Raw genomic sequence first — 16581 nt, 5'->3', positions numbered from 1 at the left:
TCACAGGCCTATTAATACCAGTGTGGAAACTTTGCCACGAGACTGTTGACAGCATGATATTAAACTGCGACAGGTCTGTGGGTATTTGTGCTCTCATTTTGATGAACAAGACACAGGATTCATAAGCCTGGCACAAGGCTTATAACTCCTTGAATTCTCATGTCATTTGCCCACCCAGTGCAATTAATAATGACTGCCTAAAAGATTTCTTGGGCAATAGCAGTCAACCAGTCATGCATTGAATAATGCTGGTTTTTGGCGTCTTCTTGCTAATCTTGACTGAAACTCTCTGTACTTCACTTGCATTTATGCCCCACTGACTTTCGGGATCATAGAAGTTGGCCTCAAGTGGAGAACTGAGGCAAGCAGAACATTTGGAAAACAAGTTAACACTACACCCATTTGGCATCATAGGTTGCCATACTTAATGTGGAGCCTTCATTCATAACTTCTCAGAACTACCTTGAGACGGGTAAATGAACAGCAGTGGTTTAGAAAGCGACGTGCTCGCTTTACTTTAAAGTTACGACTACCATTTTTAAAGAAGCTCTCATGTATACAGAATATGTGACTTCGCTTTGAAGAGGTCTTTTTTTTCTTCTCTCTGTGATTGGCTAATTTCCAGCTGAGGCTATGCAGCCAAGTCCATTAAGCTGCACAGATGAAGTGCCACAGCCAACCAAGCAGAAAAACAACTTGTACTTGCTTCGGCTGGTTTGGGTGGGGCCAGCCTGGGTTAGATTTGGACTCCATAGCGCCCAGGGCAGTGTGGGACTTGGCCACCATTAATTACTGCTAATGAGTTGAGCATGAGTGACCTGATGATGATGGACTGTACATCCCCTTCACAGACCCGGGAGGGGATATGGGATGCAACGTTGTGATGGGACATGAAGCCATGTTGGTTAGAGGGGTGTAACAGCAATGATGCATTTTGATGTTGAAGATGATTCACTGAGGGAAGAAGGGTAAAAAACATGATGAGGAGAAGTGCTAGTTTCCTGATTTATTATGCTTGAAGGATCAAGAAGAGTTTCTCAAGAGATCTTTTTCTTTTTGAACGGACTGCGAGTGTGAGGTCAGAACACACACATCACCACACAGTTTGCATCTTGTGCCACTTGTGTCTCTGAAAGACTTGAGTATGTGTGTTCTGCTATTTTAAACTTTTAGGTGAACTCCACCTCGAGAACTGAGGAGAGAGTTGAACACTCAGCTTGGCCAAGTCAACAATGACTCTCTTTTTGCTTTTATATTCCTGGCTCGCACTGTGTATGAATCTCGCAACTCTGCAGCGTGAAACAGGAACAGAGGAAAGGAGGGATATTGCGTGCGCGCGTGTCTGTGGGTATGGTTGCATGTGCACATGCCACAGATGTGTATGGCCGTGTGTGAGCGTAGCGTGCATGTTCCAGTTTCATGTCATGTGTATTTGGATTTGAAGTGGCTGCTCCCTGCCAGCCAGTTTCCTCCACCCTCTGTGCTTCTCACAGCAGAACCAGTGTGTGCCTGAGGGAGAAGCTGGGAAAACATGTGGGGGAGAACCTGGAGGAGCTGGAGGGAGACCCAGTCTGCAGTACCTGCTGCTCGCAGCTGACTGGAGTCAGTTGGTGCAGGGCAGACTCCCAAAATATTATGCCCTCAGTATTTGCTTTGGCTTGGTTTGTGTGTTTCGTTAAAGGATGTACCGTTGGCGCAGGCTGCAACAGTTTGAACCTGCAATAACAATCCTGCTAACAGAACGAGTCCCTGTTTGAGACCTCGTATGTTGTATGGATTTTGTTTTGTTCATTTCTGTCTTTGATGCTTGCAACACTTAAATCACTCAACTTTGACGTGTTACAAGTGTACGAGGGCATGTTTTGAACGATGAGCCTGCATGACTAATTGTAGTGAGTTATACTGCAGATTGTTTCAATTACTGCTTGACCAGTGTTCACCCCTAAATATGAGAGCAATTGTTCACTCAGAGAACTTAACAAAGGATAGTGTGTTATTCAATAATTAGCAATACAGTTGAGGTCCCTTGGGTTGAATGATAACATTTCTGACACACGTGACAAGGCTATTTGCTAACAGACACCTTGAACAGTGAGGGTCATTCCCCTAGAGGAGGGGGCGGTGGGGTGTGAGGAGGGGCGGGATGGGATGCTACAGGGACACAGCCCCTCGCCTCATCACTCTCTGCCAGGCATGGCCCACTTCCAGTCAATGTCTGTGCTACAAGGAGCCACTTTGCAAAGTCAGAATGATAGATTGCACTAGGTGAGTTAAACAATTACGGAGCGATTTGGAGCTCTATGCCTCATAAATTTCTAGTCCTCCATCCTGAAGCAACTCGGGGAAGAGTAATGAATCAACATTCGGAAAAGAAACTCGGATAAGTCGCTCAAGCTCTTCTTTGATGTTAATAATAACAATATTCAGGTAAAGAATGGTGTTTTTACTGTCAAAGACGTGCTGCTGTGCTGTTTTGCCTTATCTACTTTTAGTATACTGAATGGTTTAAAAAAGGGGATTAGAAAGTAACAAACATGCATAATTAAGGACATGCACAGATGCATTAGGGCAGACATAAAGAGTAGGAAAATACACATTCACCTGACTTTGCAAACACACATACACAACACAGTGACATTCTGTTTTTATCCTCATATGAACAGGAGCGCGGTGAGGGGGGGTTTTAAACCGTGCTGCGTGTTATCATGCAGTTGACTGATAACTGACTCGTCTGCCTACAGTCGATGTAACAAACCAGCATTTAGAGAGTAAATGAGGTACGAGGGAGCGAGGCATGTGCTTGATGTGACTCTGTAGTGACGCACAAGACAGCGGGGCTCTGGCCTGTCTGCTGGGATGGTACCAGTTATCAGATTATTTCTGCCAGCTTGCAGACACGAGACTCCTGGGGGAGGCAGGGGGAAAATGGAGATACATTTTGTGACTAGCAATTAGGTGTCTGTGTATTAGATGGCTGTTACACATACAGTGTCTTACACGTGTGAAAGTGTAACATATAAAACCTAGGAGAAAGGGCAATTGAGGAAAAACATTAGAGTCTGGTGCAGGATTCAGATGAAAACCAGAAAGTGCTATTTTTTTGTAGACTGCCTGTGTGAATGGTTAGTGTGAATCACACCAGCCACAGGAAAACGCTGGACCTAAATGATGACCACATTTGAAAGGATTAGTCTGATTTGATTTTGTTTTTCTTATTATCAATAAAACCCATAAAAAACCCAAACCAACAATGCATTCGTCGGCCTCTCATTACTTTCCCACTTGTCTGTAGCACTCAAGTCCATTTGTTCCGTCTTAAGACAAATAAATAATTTCAGTTTTTTAAAAAGGCTGTTTCCTAAAACAAAGGGTTGTTTTTGCTAAATGTACAGAGCTGTCGCCCAGACTGTTATTGTGCTCTATTTTCAGCTGTGGATTAATAGACATTTGGTGCTTGAGCGAATATTTACAGCACAATGTCTGTGCTGCAGCTAGAGTTTGTCGCGATAAAGCAACATGTCACCAAATGGTAAGTAAGTATTTTAGATATCCTTCATGTTACACCAGCTCCACCAAACAGACCGAGCCGTGTATTACAAATTCCAGTGTCACCATTCATCATCGTTACTAACAACCAGCACTTTCTGAAATACTGTATTTAGATCTGAATACTTTGAATCATGCTCTGTTTCCCTTATTGCAAAGGTCTTCCTCCTCTTTTATGGTGAATCCTCCACTTTGAATACTGACATATACTCACATGACATTTGCAGTATCAATGCGAAGAGGAAAAAATACCAATAGTAGCAGCTGCGGTGTCGGTTTCCTCACAAGAAAATGTACTGCAGAGTCTATAGGGCGTAGATTCAGATAAATGTGCAGCACAGAAATATTCATTAAACTGCAGCTACTGTAAAAATGTTGGTAAACACTATTAATAGTGTATGAGTTGGGATTTGTTTTATTTTTGACCAGCAATTCAGATGCATGCCACTTCCTGGGAATACCTTCATCTGTCTCTCTCTCTTTCTCACACACACACGCAGATTTAGGAGACATTCAAACACGCACATATTGCACACAGGCAGTGACTGTACCTTTGCTGCCTTAAGGATTTACCGTCTTATCTACTTGCTTTGCTTCATATTTATGGTGCTGGGTTTTTATGTCCAAGAGCGTCTTCACTTAAAAGTTCCCTGTCTTTAGAAGCAGCTCGACATGACGTCACCCCTATAAAATGACCCGGAGGGAAATAATCCTATACAGCAAATCTCATTTTATGACATTAGTCATGTCCTCCAGCGCCCCCGGTGCTAAATGAGCAATTACTTCAGAACATTGTTCCTTTTTTCAGAGTTGTAATTCACAGCAACAGATCTCACTGAAACACAAAAAAACCACACACACCCACTTTGTACACTCTCCATATCTGATTATTAGATGAAATAATTGTAATGGAGAAAATACCGCAGCCCTGCTTCGACTATCCCAAAAAGCTCATAGAGAGGTAATGCAGGGTGAGCGGAGAGATTACGGCTCAGTGACTTCAGATTTTTCCCTGCTGCTGATGATCGCCAGTATTGTCTGGAAAGCATCCTGCGGGATGTGTGCAACTCATGGATATTACATGCAGACTTATTACCCTTGACAGAAGAAATGAGATGAAAAGAGAGAAATAATGGTGAGAGAGCTGCTTCCTCAGGGTGGAATAACACACAGCCTGCAGGAAAGCTGGTTTCCCTCTGATTTTAGAAGATTGCGTAATGCTAGTTGTGCCCTTGTTGTGCGTCGGTCACCCATCACAAGTCCTCCGTCTGTGTGTGTGTGTGTGTGTGTGTGTGCCTATTGTATGACGGGAACTTGTATAGTAAGTACTTGAGTGTGTGTTCTAGCTTGACTTATTTATGTCTGTCTCCTTTTTAGCCTTTAGTCCTTGTTCGTTGCTTTCACACATTTCCATCCATATGTCACAAATTGGGCCTTTAAAGCTGCCTTAATAGATTTGTTTTGCCCATTAGAGAGCAGCAGAAACAAGCTGCTAAATGCTCCTCTGCGTTCATGTAAGTTTACTGAAAACAACTTGAAATTTGCTTAGAGAGCGTGGTGTGACTGAAAACACAACATTAAAGTTCTGGGCCTTAAAACTGAAACCATAAATTAAAGGAGGCAAACAAGTTATGAAGAGGGATGGGGAGCTATTAAGTGAGCTGAGTTGTATGTTAGGAATTACCTGTAGCCATTCTAGCCACTGTTAATGTAAAAATATTGATTACTGCAGCTTTATGGAGCTATTTAATCAATTAGATAGGCAGTGCTGTAGAAAACAGTGCTTAACTATAATTAAGCCGCTTTGTAATCGAAGGGCTGCCAAACAAGGGCGATCGAAAACAGAATGGACTGAATGAGTATGGGAGCGCTGTCTGTTTGTTTCTTGATCTTTTCATTATCTAATGGGCTCGTTGAATGAACCTGAAATGTGCACCTGAAATAGAACAAAGCGAACCGCAACGTAGCAGAGGGCACCGACGTAATAAAATGATTGGCTTGATTGTGTGCCTACTGATGTGAGATAGTGATTTCCTGTCTGCCCTAAGTGACACTGTTCTGACCTCTGACCTCCATCTGGAAGACTAAGTATCCCATTCATACTGCAGAGCTCTCTGCAGAGCATGTCACACTTCAACTAGACAAGTGCCTGGGATTGAAACTTTTTAATTACTAATAATTAACTCTGTGCATCTGTTTTCTTTGGTGTTTCATGCGACTTGACTTGTTATTTACTTCTTCTTGACTGTATTTATGTGTGTCCATATGTTTGTGGTTCATCCAGTGTTCATGTCTTCCCCCTCTGCCATGCAGTTTCCTAATTCAACCAGACTTTTGCATGTGTACATGTATTTTCTCACTCACATGTTTTTCACCACATTTGTGGTTGCACAGTGTTTCTTTCTATCCCTGTCTCTGGCACAGGACTAACCCCTTAAAAACTTGTGGCTGCCTCAGACCATACTGTGGTCACCTGAGAACCCAAACTGAGATCGTACCTCTGGAGATTTACAGTCTACCGAGGCGCACCTTCGCTACATCTAAAAAAACACAGTTTCAAATTCACACCTCTACTTCTAGAACTGGACACACAGCGGAGATTATTCAGAATGAATAAAGTAGCCATTTACAGTTGGAAAGGCATTTAAACACATTTTAACACACGTCACTACTCCGTTTCCTGCTTTCCATCTCACTACGTCTCCCTCTATGATTATTCGCTTGGTATACATATGGCAGCCATCTGGCCTGGCAGAACAGAGCCGGAGCCTAGAGTGGGGCAGCACTACTGTGATCCATGTACAATAACAACATGATTAACCCTTTAGAGCCATAATGGCGCAAAAAAACAGTCACATATCTTGTGCTTTCTGCTGTTTTCTGCTTTAAGCATGTTTGCATCAAGCTGCTCATATTTTGCTTTGATTCTTTCAGTACCTGTTTGTGCAGTACATTTATGATTTGCCAACTGAAAGCTCGACTCTGCCGTCTCTGTATCTTATCTGTGTGAAACCCAAAGCCTGGATTACTGCAGTGTAGCAGTCTTTTTGGGGAAGCGCACATCTCTGGGTGTTTATCCGAAATAGATTTAAGTGCAGGGTAGGAGCCACAGCGAGGTCAGCATTCCTGCCCCACTGCTCTAGTTAACTTTGTGACAAGTAAGCGTGGATCCAAAGTACAGTAGCCCTCTGACAGACAGACGTGTAAAAGATAAATAAGGGACATTATAACGCTTGCTGATTCAAAATTAGACTAAAGCAAAAGTTTGATCAGCTTGAGGCTGCGGCAACAGCAAAGACTGCACAGTGGTCAAATAACTTTTCATCTGGCCAATATTATGTTTTATTTTTTGTTTTTGGTATGCAAATGATATATAAGATCATAATTAGTTGTTGTTGTTAAGTTGTAGAATATGTGTCCAGCAGCCTATACAGAATATGACTAAGGTGCATTTGGTGACGTCCTAATAGCAACTCCTGTACTCATTACTTGTCTTGCCCGGAGCATCATTCATCCTCTTTCGTCTACTACTCTGTTCTTGTCAACACTGAAAAGATGCTATACACAAAACATGGTGGTCCACTTAAAGAGAGCTGCCCAGTATCATCTCTTGCACTAAATGTCATATGGCTATCATTATTATGGCCAAATAATCAGCTCAAAACTATTTTCCAGTTGTTTTGTATGTGTACCTGAGAACATTGCATTTACTGGGAGATTTTTGGTGCAGCGCCAATCAAAAGGAAAATACAGACAGGAGTTATCATCACACACACACACACACACACACACACACACACACACACACACACACACACACACACACACACAGAAAGAGAAAGAAAGAGTGACTACACTCACTCGCTGGCTGGCTGGAATGTAAGAGTTCCATCAGCTCCTCCCTAAGGGAAGACAGTGCCTTGCATTAGGACACAGAGAGCCAGTGAGTCACCTTGCCTTGGTCCATCCTGAGAGCTGTCAGCTGGTCCTGTTAGTCCCTTGAACCAAGGTTAAGGAGCTGGAGAGTTAAAAGCTGATGTGTGACCATAAGGCCATTTCTATATAGATACTGTACCCAGTATATGTTGTATATCAAGCAATATTACCTAACAAATACATATGAGGTAAACACATGTTAATTTGATTATTAGGTTGACTGTGTTGCTCTATTTTTTACCTCAGTGATTAGATGAGTTTCATGATTGCAGTAACACCGCTAATGAACATATTAGGCGTGTTGCATTAAGCATGTGATTCATCAGAGGAAATGACATGTGAACTTTTGCTGGAAATAAAAATGTGGCGACAGCTTTGATGGCGCTAGACTCATCCTGAGCTCAGCATGATTTCACTGCAGATTATGTGGTTGCTGTGCAAAAAGGCATGTACTAAGTCCAGGGTAGCTACAAATAATTAATTAAGTTACAGCCACTATGCCACTTGCATAAAATGTACACAGCCCGTTCTTAATCTGCAGATACACATATCAATCCTGCTGCTGGATGATGGCCACAGAGATTTATTTAAGTCAAAATGAGTGAGCTACATTTAACATTTGTTGGTCAGAGTGAGAAAGTGAAAGCAGTGTGATCTTGCATCCTACATCCTACATTTCCTCTTATGTTACCGATGCTACTATGAGCCAGCATGAGCGATACAAGGGCCCTGAAACTGAAGCAGCTAAATGCAGTTCAGCCATCATTCATTCTATTATTTTTAACCTGAGCTTTTCCTACTGTGACATGTCCAAATATCTTCAATGAAAAAGCTATGTTACTCATCTTGGTAGTAGTTGCCTTTTTAAAATTTTATTATTATTATTATCATTATTTTGGTTTGTTTTCTTTTGTTTGCTGTTGTTTTTTAATAGATGGTTTTTAATTGAGGCTACATTTTTGCATGGAAAATTCAGATAACAACTGTAACCACATCCAACAGAAAATCTGGTGAAGTCAAATATATAAATAAATAAATGAGCAAAGCCTACGGAAAGTGATGACAGGGCCAGGTTTAAAGTTAAGGAGACATTTTTATTTTTTAGCCAATTATAAAAAATTATGGCGCCTGCAGTTCAATATTCTGCCAAATCACACCCGGGGGCCTTTGGTCTGGGCTCAGTAATAGAGGTGGATCATGAATCCTGTAGTCACACTTGAGTGGGCTATTTACTTTGGTATAGAACTGTTAGAGATGAAAGTGAGCCTGAGGTGCCAGGAAAGCCCTCCTGCTGCTTTAAATGGTTAAAGATGGATTTCCTGGAGTTTGCACAACTGCTCACAAAGGAGGAGACATTGTAAGCAGTAAAAGCAATAAAGAGGTGTTTTACAGTAATCCCTAAAGACAAATTCTTCAGAAACAAAACCAGCCTTTTCTTCATAACTGATCTTGCTGATTTTTCTGGGGCATTGGCTACAAATTGTGCTGGCTTTGGATCTGACAGTGTTGCAGGACGTGGTGTCTCCAGCTCTTAGTTCTGAGGTGGTGCAGGGCAGCTGTGACTGATCAAGAAATCTACTTCCAGATGTTTTTGGGTTGCATAAACTATACCTTCAGTCTCCTGAGGTACCTACTGAAAATCTGACATATCTTTTGTGTTTAAGGGCTACAAGTTTAAGATAAAAAAAATCCTCACTGTTAGAGGATAGGTGCTCCATTAGCCACTATTAGCATAACCCACAAACGTCTCCAACTTAAAGCTAAATTTGAATCTGGAATCTTTATAATGCAACTTAAGCTAATATAAATCAGTTCCCTCTGCTTTGCCCAGCTCCCCCTGTCCCTGCTCTGCCGTGCTCTGTTACTGTGTGCTGCACTCTGCCATGCTTTGCACAACCCTTTAGCTATTGATCATCAAATCACAATAAATAAGATGCTGTGAAATGATCTGACTGACTTGAAGGGTGAGCCTCACACAAAACCTTTTAGAAGTGAATATATCTGCAAACTAAAGCTGCGGAGTGTAGCCTTAATTGGTTGTGATATTGTGGGTAATTTAGGGGTCAGGTTTGACACAGCCCTCTTCCTTTTCTCCATCCCCCCTAATCATTTTTATACAGACCCTTAGTTTTGATTTCCCTTCGTCTCATTGGAGAAAATTGAAATGAATTGCCCTATAAGCAACCGTCTGCTCCCACAAGATGAATGAAAAGTGTCACCTTTGGCACGGGCAGCATGTGCATTAAATTAGCAGCACAGTGTAGCAGAAAAGCCATTAAAATCAAAGCTGCTTTTTAAAAATATTTCGATTAGGGGCCCTAAGCAGAGAGTCATCGCTTTCAACCATTTCATCAGTTGGCACCCTTCATACAGTAAAAGGGGTGCAGAGGAATAAGAAACTGTTAGCAGAGAGAAATGGAGAGCAGTCTGCCTCGTCACTCCCAGAGTGAGGAAGAGTAACTAAGACATATAGTCTGAAAAGAGAAAACACCTTTGAAATATTGCACTATATTACCATACTGTTATCATTTTCCTCACAACTATGACAAATATATGAAGGGAAACAATGAGAGATACTCATACTGAAATTTCAGAGTGAGTGAGTGAGTGTATATTTTTACTGTCCTCATGTCCTGTATTGACCAAACCGCATAAATAGTAAAATCTCTCTCGCCCTCCCTCTCAGGTGTGCTCAGCCTACCTGAGGGTCTGACTCTTCACAGGGATCAGCAGCAGCAGCAGCGAGCGGGGAAGAGCGGAGATGGAAACGCCTACAGTCAGTCTGAGCTGCGCTCCATTGAACAGTGTTTACTGGCCACAAGAGTGGGCAGCATCTCTGAACTCAGTGAGTCTTCTTTGTGTGTGTGTGTGTGTGTGTGTGTGTGTGTGTGTGTGTGTGTGTGTGTGCTGGCTGTTGGCCCCTGATGTAATCTTCACTTTAGTCAGTGTGCCCCTGAGCAAGGTAATTACCCACCCAGCTGCTCTGGACGAGCTGCTCACTGGTCACCGGTGTCTGTTGAGGGATACCCTTTCCTGTTTCAACATGACAGTGTCTTCATGCACAGAAGGAGCTCCACAGAAAATTGTTTTATTTGGTGTGGAAGAATTTGTGTGGCCTGCAAAACTGTAACTTCAAACTCATTCACCTTTGGGACGAAGGTGAACATGAGTGTGCGCCAGGTCTTATCGTCCACCACCAGCACAGTGTCTGGCCTCACTAATAGGCTCACAGGAGACATTTTGACTTGTCATAGCAGTAGAAGCACAGATGTAACTAATAATGTTCACAATAGCTCCGTTCTGTTACGTGACAATGTGACAGTGAGACTTTTCTTGAAAAAAGGTCCGTAGGTTGCTGTGTATGTTTTTGTGGATGGGAATGAAGTAGTGAGGCCAGGTTATAAAATCATGTGGAGGCTGTTATAGAAGCATATTAATGACTGTGTGAGGCAGGACACCACTTTTCAAAGACTTAAGTTTTGCTTTAGTGTTGTGTATTAGGGTTTGATCAATATGGCTGAAAGCTAGTGGCTGTACCTAAAGCCTGAAATCACTGACACCTGCTATTTTGGGCGGTTAATCAAGTGCTCAGCCATTTTAATGCCAAACATACTCCATGTTCAATACTTGGTGCTTCCAGTTGGAGTTTTTGGCTTAGACATCCTATTATTTTTGTTGTTTGTAACTCATCACCACTTATTATATATTTAGAGTGCTATTTAGTCATGTTAGCAACATGGCTCTAGAGATGGCAATGTCAGCCTGTCAGTTGATCTGTTGGTCGACCACTTTGGTTACGACTTAAAAAGACCGGCAATTTAATGAATTACAGTGAAATTTTGTTCAGATATTTATGTTCTGATGATGAATAATATTAACTTTGACAGCCCCTTTACTTTTCTTCTAGCACCAAATTGAATCTTTTCATTTATTATTCGTTTATGATCAAATACGTGGAACACCTGAAATTATCACCACCAACAGCACACATTGTTTGTTTACAACACATTTTCATTTACTTGTGTAGTGTTTCATTGTGCATTTACTTAAAAAAGCTCTCTATAAATACAGTTTCTGGTCAGCTGGAAGTCTCCTTCACATTTGAGTTGGATGACATTATTGGCTGATGTGATAAAGTGATGTTTAGTAACTCACAAATACTGTCCCACTTTATCAGTAAAATCACTGTATCATAATCCTGCTGTGCATGTGCCCATTTAAATGAGCATGAATTAGTGGGAGTTGCACTGTCAATGAGCATAATTCTAATGAGGCGTAGCTATTCATTAAAAAATCATTTTAGCTTATAAGTTTGCAAGCCCCCTAAATCTTAATTGAATGTCTGTCCACTCACAATGTACTCATTATTCAAAGAATAATTGGCGTCAGAATGATTTTCTGAATACATTTATACATTACGATGCTATTTACTTTAGGAGCCAGTTTTATATAATAATAATAGATTTTCTGCATCATTTCAGAAATCACATGCTGATTATGTCTTACCCTCTTGTCCTCACTCACAAAAAATTACAATACACAAAGCAAAGTTCAACATGAGTCCTTTCAGTGGCAAGCTGCGATGCAAACCACTGAGTACATAACTTCCCGTGTGACCCTACAACCCTCAACTTCTGGGTCTGTTTCTATTGTCATGACAACTGTATGTCAAGAGGAAGAAGAAGGAAACATATTTCCTGCAGCTTATATCTAGGGTAAACATTTATTATGTGAATAAACAGCAAACCAATTCTCCTCACTCTGTATTTTCACAGGACTGAGGTGGGAGGGGTGGGGCACAGTGCTGAGGCAAAGCGCCAGCAGCCTCCTCTCCGTGTTGAATTGATGAGGTCAAGCAAGGACTCATTCTGTTATGTTGACACTGTAAGCACACTCTGAGACAACAGAGCGGCAGATGGATAATAGAAGAGCTCAGTCCAGTGGTAATATAATCACCTCTGGTGAGATATTCTGTAGATAGCTATAGGATTTGCAAAGAGTCACACAAGCTGAAGATAAAAACAGGTAACTGAGAAAAGCAGGTTATTTGACGATAAAGTCACAGTTGAGCTGTCACATATGTGAAATAGAACATAAATGATAAAAGATGGAAGGATAGCGAGAAACCCAGATAAGGGTTTAACTGTCTAAAATAAATTTGACAGCTCCAGCGCAATAAAATTTGCACGGACATGCAGGGACTTTTTTTTTTTCCGCTGGCATTTAGACTCAGTTTTAGAGGTTTGCCGCTGATTTACCTCTTTGTATTTTCTCATTTTCTTTTCTGCCAAATGCCAAATTAGCATATTAGAAATGACAGCCCCTGAAATACTGCAATTATTAGGACCGTGTTATCATCACTCAGTCATGTTGGACAACATCCTGCTTCAAATATGTCGCACAGTCGCAGTGTTGTTTGTGTTACTCAGTATGTTACTGAATCTGTTCTTAGTAAAGCCATTGGATGGAGGTTATAAAATAGTTTAACTATTAACTGTAGCTGAAAAATAACATCATAACAAAAGGGAAACAAGGACAAATGACCCCAGCTTTATTCTTAGATTAGGGAGAGCATATGCAATATTCTGCTATTCTGTAGATTTAAAAACCATAAAGTATCAGAAAGTAAATTGAGGTCAAACGACATAACTGCCAGTTGTAACTTTAAAGGGATAGTTTGACATTTTGAGAAATGTGTATATGCAAAGAGAGTGCAAAATGCCCAACTATGGGTTTAATTTGGAAGATGTTTTAGGTGGAAGAACAATATTTTTCCATTTAAAATTTACAAACACTATTCTGCCATGAAATTATTACGCAGTTTCAATAAATTGCTACTGTTTTGTCTTTTATTGTTGTAGTGTATTCCCACTCAAAGCATCCCTCAGCCAAGCCTTGCTAAACCACAAAATGAAAAGAGCTGTTTTTACTCTGTAATACCTTTAAAATTTCATTTCCTGTCTCTGTGTCTGCTCTAATGGTTGGTCATTTGCAGCTGTATTTTAGACTTGACTGCTGTGTCACATTTATCATGGGCTTTTAACCTCTTTGCAAATTTCATTATCTTCAACAGGTATATTTAGCACTAAAATATTAATGCCACTATTAATAATTTATCTTTAGTCTTATGTTCCCCAGTGAGTACTTTGTCATACAATATTAGATATTAATGGTAAAAAAAAGCAAAAATCTAATCTTCAGATACTAAAAACACTTTTTTACACATTTACATTTAGTCAGTCATGTATTTTTATATGATGAAAGCAGTAATATTGTTAGTGTCTGTGTTTTTCTCAGTGTTGGTGGCTCAGTGGGTTTATATCATGAAATCCTTGTTAGACATCCTGCAAGAATTAGTACAATTTGCCTGTGTCTATGTGATTATTTTGCTTGTATTCGACAATAAAAGTCCTTTGTGTAACAGTGCGCTGAGAGCCAACATGTGCAATCTAACCAGTCGTGATTATTTAGCATTAGATAGAGCAGCGCCGTAAAGCCTCCATGTTATCTGATATGTGTGGTGGATGGTGGTTACAAGCTTGGCTGTTTTCAAATGGACAAAACTAATAGCAGGAAGAATAGCGTAGCATCTTGTTGAGTCAGGATGGCCACAGGCAGCCATTAAACGTAATCACAGCTGCATACTGTAGCAGCTAATAACTGAAACACACAGAAACAGCGATGATGGCAGCAGCTGCACGGTGCGGCAACAGCCCATTTATCAACACCCAAGGAAAAGCTGGTTACCGTGTATTTATTTCCCTATGAAAGCTTAAATATAATCGTTCCATCAGAATGAAAGTGGATTGCAACATTTCCAAAGAGTATAGTTTCTCTCGCACTATTAAACAGCATTCACATTTTCTAAAGTAATGACTAGATTGGTTGTTATGTGGCTGCTGCATTGTCGGTTACTGACCTTAAAGGTGCCACCACTCACAAATTCCCTTGTAAATCAAAGCAACACCATTAGACTTTGGAAACTGGACTGTTTGTGTGACTTTGTTTTTCTAAAGGCATTTTAAAGCTTTGAAAAAAGAAAGAGTGCATTACAGGAACTGCTAAAAGGTAATCGCTGAGATACCAGAGGAGCACGGTCTGCTGTGTGTGTCCTCTTCTTCCTAACATAAAGAATTGATTAAAGGCTCGAATCATATAACGAAAAGACGGCCGATGTTTAATGCGGCATCTCTCATCCAGTCTGTGCCCATATAGGGTCGCTGAGGAGACAATGAGGAGACACTTCAGCAGGTGTTTTCAGCAGCTATTTCTATACACACCCGCTGAAGCGGCAGCAGTAAGCTCCTGCTACATTACTGTTGCTCTCTTTGAGTGTTAGAAATAAGCTTCTTCCTCAGCACTGCCAGCCTCCTCTGCCAGCACAGGAAATGTCACCAGGCCAGTATAAATAAGACATGAGAACTGGCTGTTGCTGACCATCGCGGCTCCGCTCACCAAGCTGGAGAGGGCACTGTTACAAGCGTATCTGTATTCCCATTGGTACAATTAAAAGAAAGACGAAGGAGGAGCTACAGATAGCGACAGAGACACCTCTGACTTAATGTATGTAGAAGGGGTGGTCATTCCTGGCATAATGTTTCCTGCTTGTTGCATCAGTGGACGATGTGCAGCACATTTCTCTATCAGCACAGCGGCACTCTTCCCAAAGGACAGTCGAGAGATTGACTGTTTTATTGCATGAATGCTCTTCCCTCATTCAGGCGTCCTTTTCACAGTTGCCTCTCACATTGTTGAGGCTAAATTAAATCTTGGCAAGCACCAAATAGCACAATTTTGATGTTAAACAAACCCTTTTGTCCACGGGAATGTCTGTTTGTTCCCGCTCTGCATTTTACTGTACCATATTGTCCATTTAGACTGGGAAACTAAGTGCCATCATGTTCTCTTACTTTCTTTTTAAGTAGTATCCAATTGACCATACAATAACAATATGACACACTGTTTTCTTTTTGTTGTTTTTATGTTTTTTTAGGTTGACCACACTTCAGAATTTCATTACATTTTCTCATAGTGCTGTGGGTCTAGACAGGAAGGAGACACGACACAAACCTGACAGCATTCAGTGAAATGGGATTTGAGTCCATGCTGTAATAATAAAGGGTTGTTTTCAAGGAAGCACACTGCCACTCAATACAATAACTCAGATGACACATTTAAGATATTTTTGTGGAGCGGATGGCCTTCTTAATAATTTTGACTGGATGTGAAAGCGTCTTTCAATTCATCTTTCAGTCTTGGATTAACTGAAGTTGCTTCACTAAAAGTTAATCAGTCTTGTTTTTAAGAATAAAAAAAGGAGCCGAACATGCTTTTCCAAGAACTATTTAGCCACCCAGAGAATATTCAGATTTTCTTAGGAGTCCTTTTAAGCTTTGATTTCTTTTTAAATGAATGACTTTAAAGTACTGACAAATTATGTAGAAGAAATATCCTGGAGTAGCTAATATTTATGCATAAATATTCATTCTTTACACAGTTCAGTCCTGAGCATGCAAATTCTCCTTCCTGGGATGAACCCTGTCTCCTTCCTGACTGTGGTGCATAGAAACTCTCGATTTCCCCTGACAGAGTAAGCTCTAAGGGGGTCGGCAGAAATGAGGATGATTCCCCAACCTCTTCTGAAAGGCCGTGTGTTTAGAATATTCCTGTCTTTTCTCTTTTGTCACTGAGCACGGCTGCATATGAATCCCTTTCTCACTGCCCCTGTGTGTATTGCCATTCCCTGTACAGTATATGGTTCACGTGTGTTTATGTGCAGGTGACCTGGTGTCCCGAGCCATGCACCACCTACAGCCGCTGTATACGAAGAACCACAACAACGGAACGCCAATCCACCACAAGAGCTGTGTGATTCAGTGGTCGCCTGAGGCGATCTACACACTGTGTTACTTCATGCACTGCCCTCAGATGGAGTGGGAGAACCCCAATGTGGAGCCCTCCAAGGTTACCTTACAAACAGAGAGGTGAGAAACAATCATCATTTTTTATTGTATTTTATAGAGAAAGAAAATAATCAGTTGCAATTTCCAGATGTTTACTTGCACCTCACATCATATTTGAGCCGTGAACAATGTTTTG

At 41.1% G+C, this 16581-nt stretch overlaps 1 protein-coding gene across 2 annotated transcripts in view; it reads left to right on the top strand.

Moving 5' to 3' along the window:
• Window positions 1-16581, top strand: part of btbd11b (BTB (POZ) domain containing 11b) — a 53049-nt gene that overhangs the window by 25377 nt on the left and 11091 nt on the right. For both annotated transcript variants that reach the window (XM_026365918.1, XM_026365919.1), the window contains exons 2-3: window positions 10169-10327; window positions 16262-16466. In XM_026365918.1, the coding sequence (XP_026221703.1) occupies window positions 10169-10327; window positions 16262-16466 (364 nt within the window). The remainder of the gene's footprint in view (window positions 1-10168; window positions 10328-16261; window positions 16467-16581) is intronic.

Source organism: Anabas testudineus, chromosome 6, assembly GCF_900324465.2.
Source record: "Anabas testudineus chromosome 6, fAnaTes1.2, whole genome shotgun sequence".
Taxonomy (NCBI): Eukaryota; Metazoa; Chordata; class Actinopteri; order Anabantiformes; family Anabantidae; genus Anabas; species Anabas testudineus.
The sequence above is the reverse complement of the archived record's forward strand: the minus strand, read 5'-3'. Positions and strand labels throughout refer to the sequence as shown.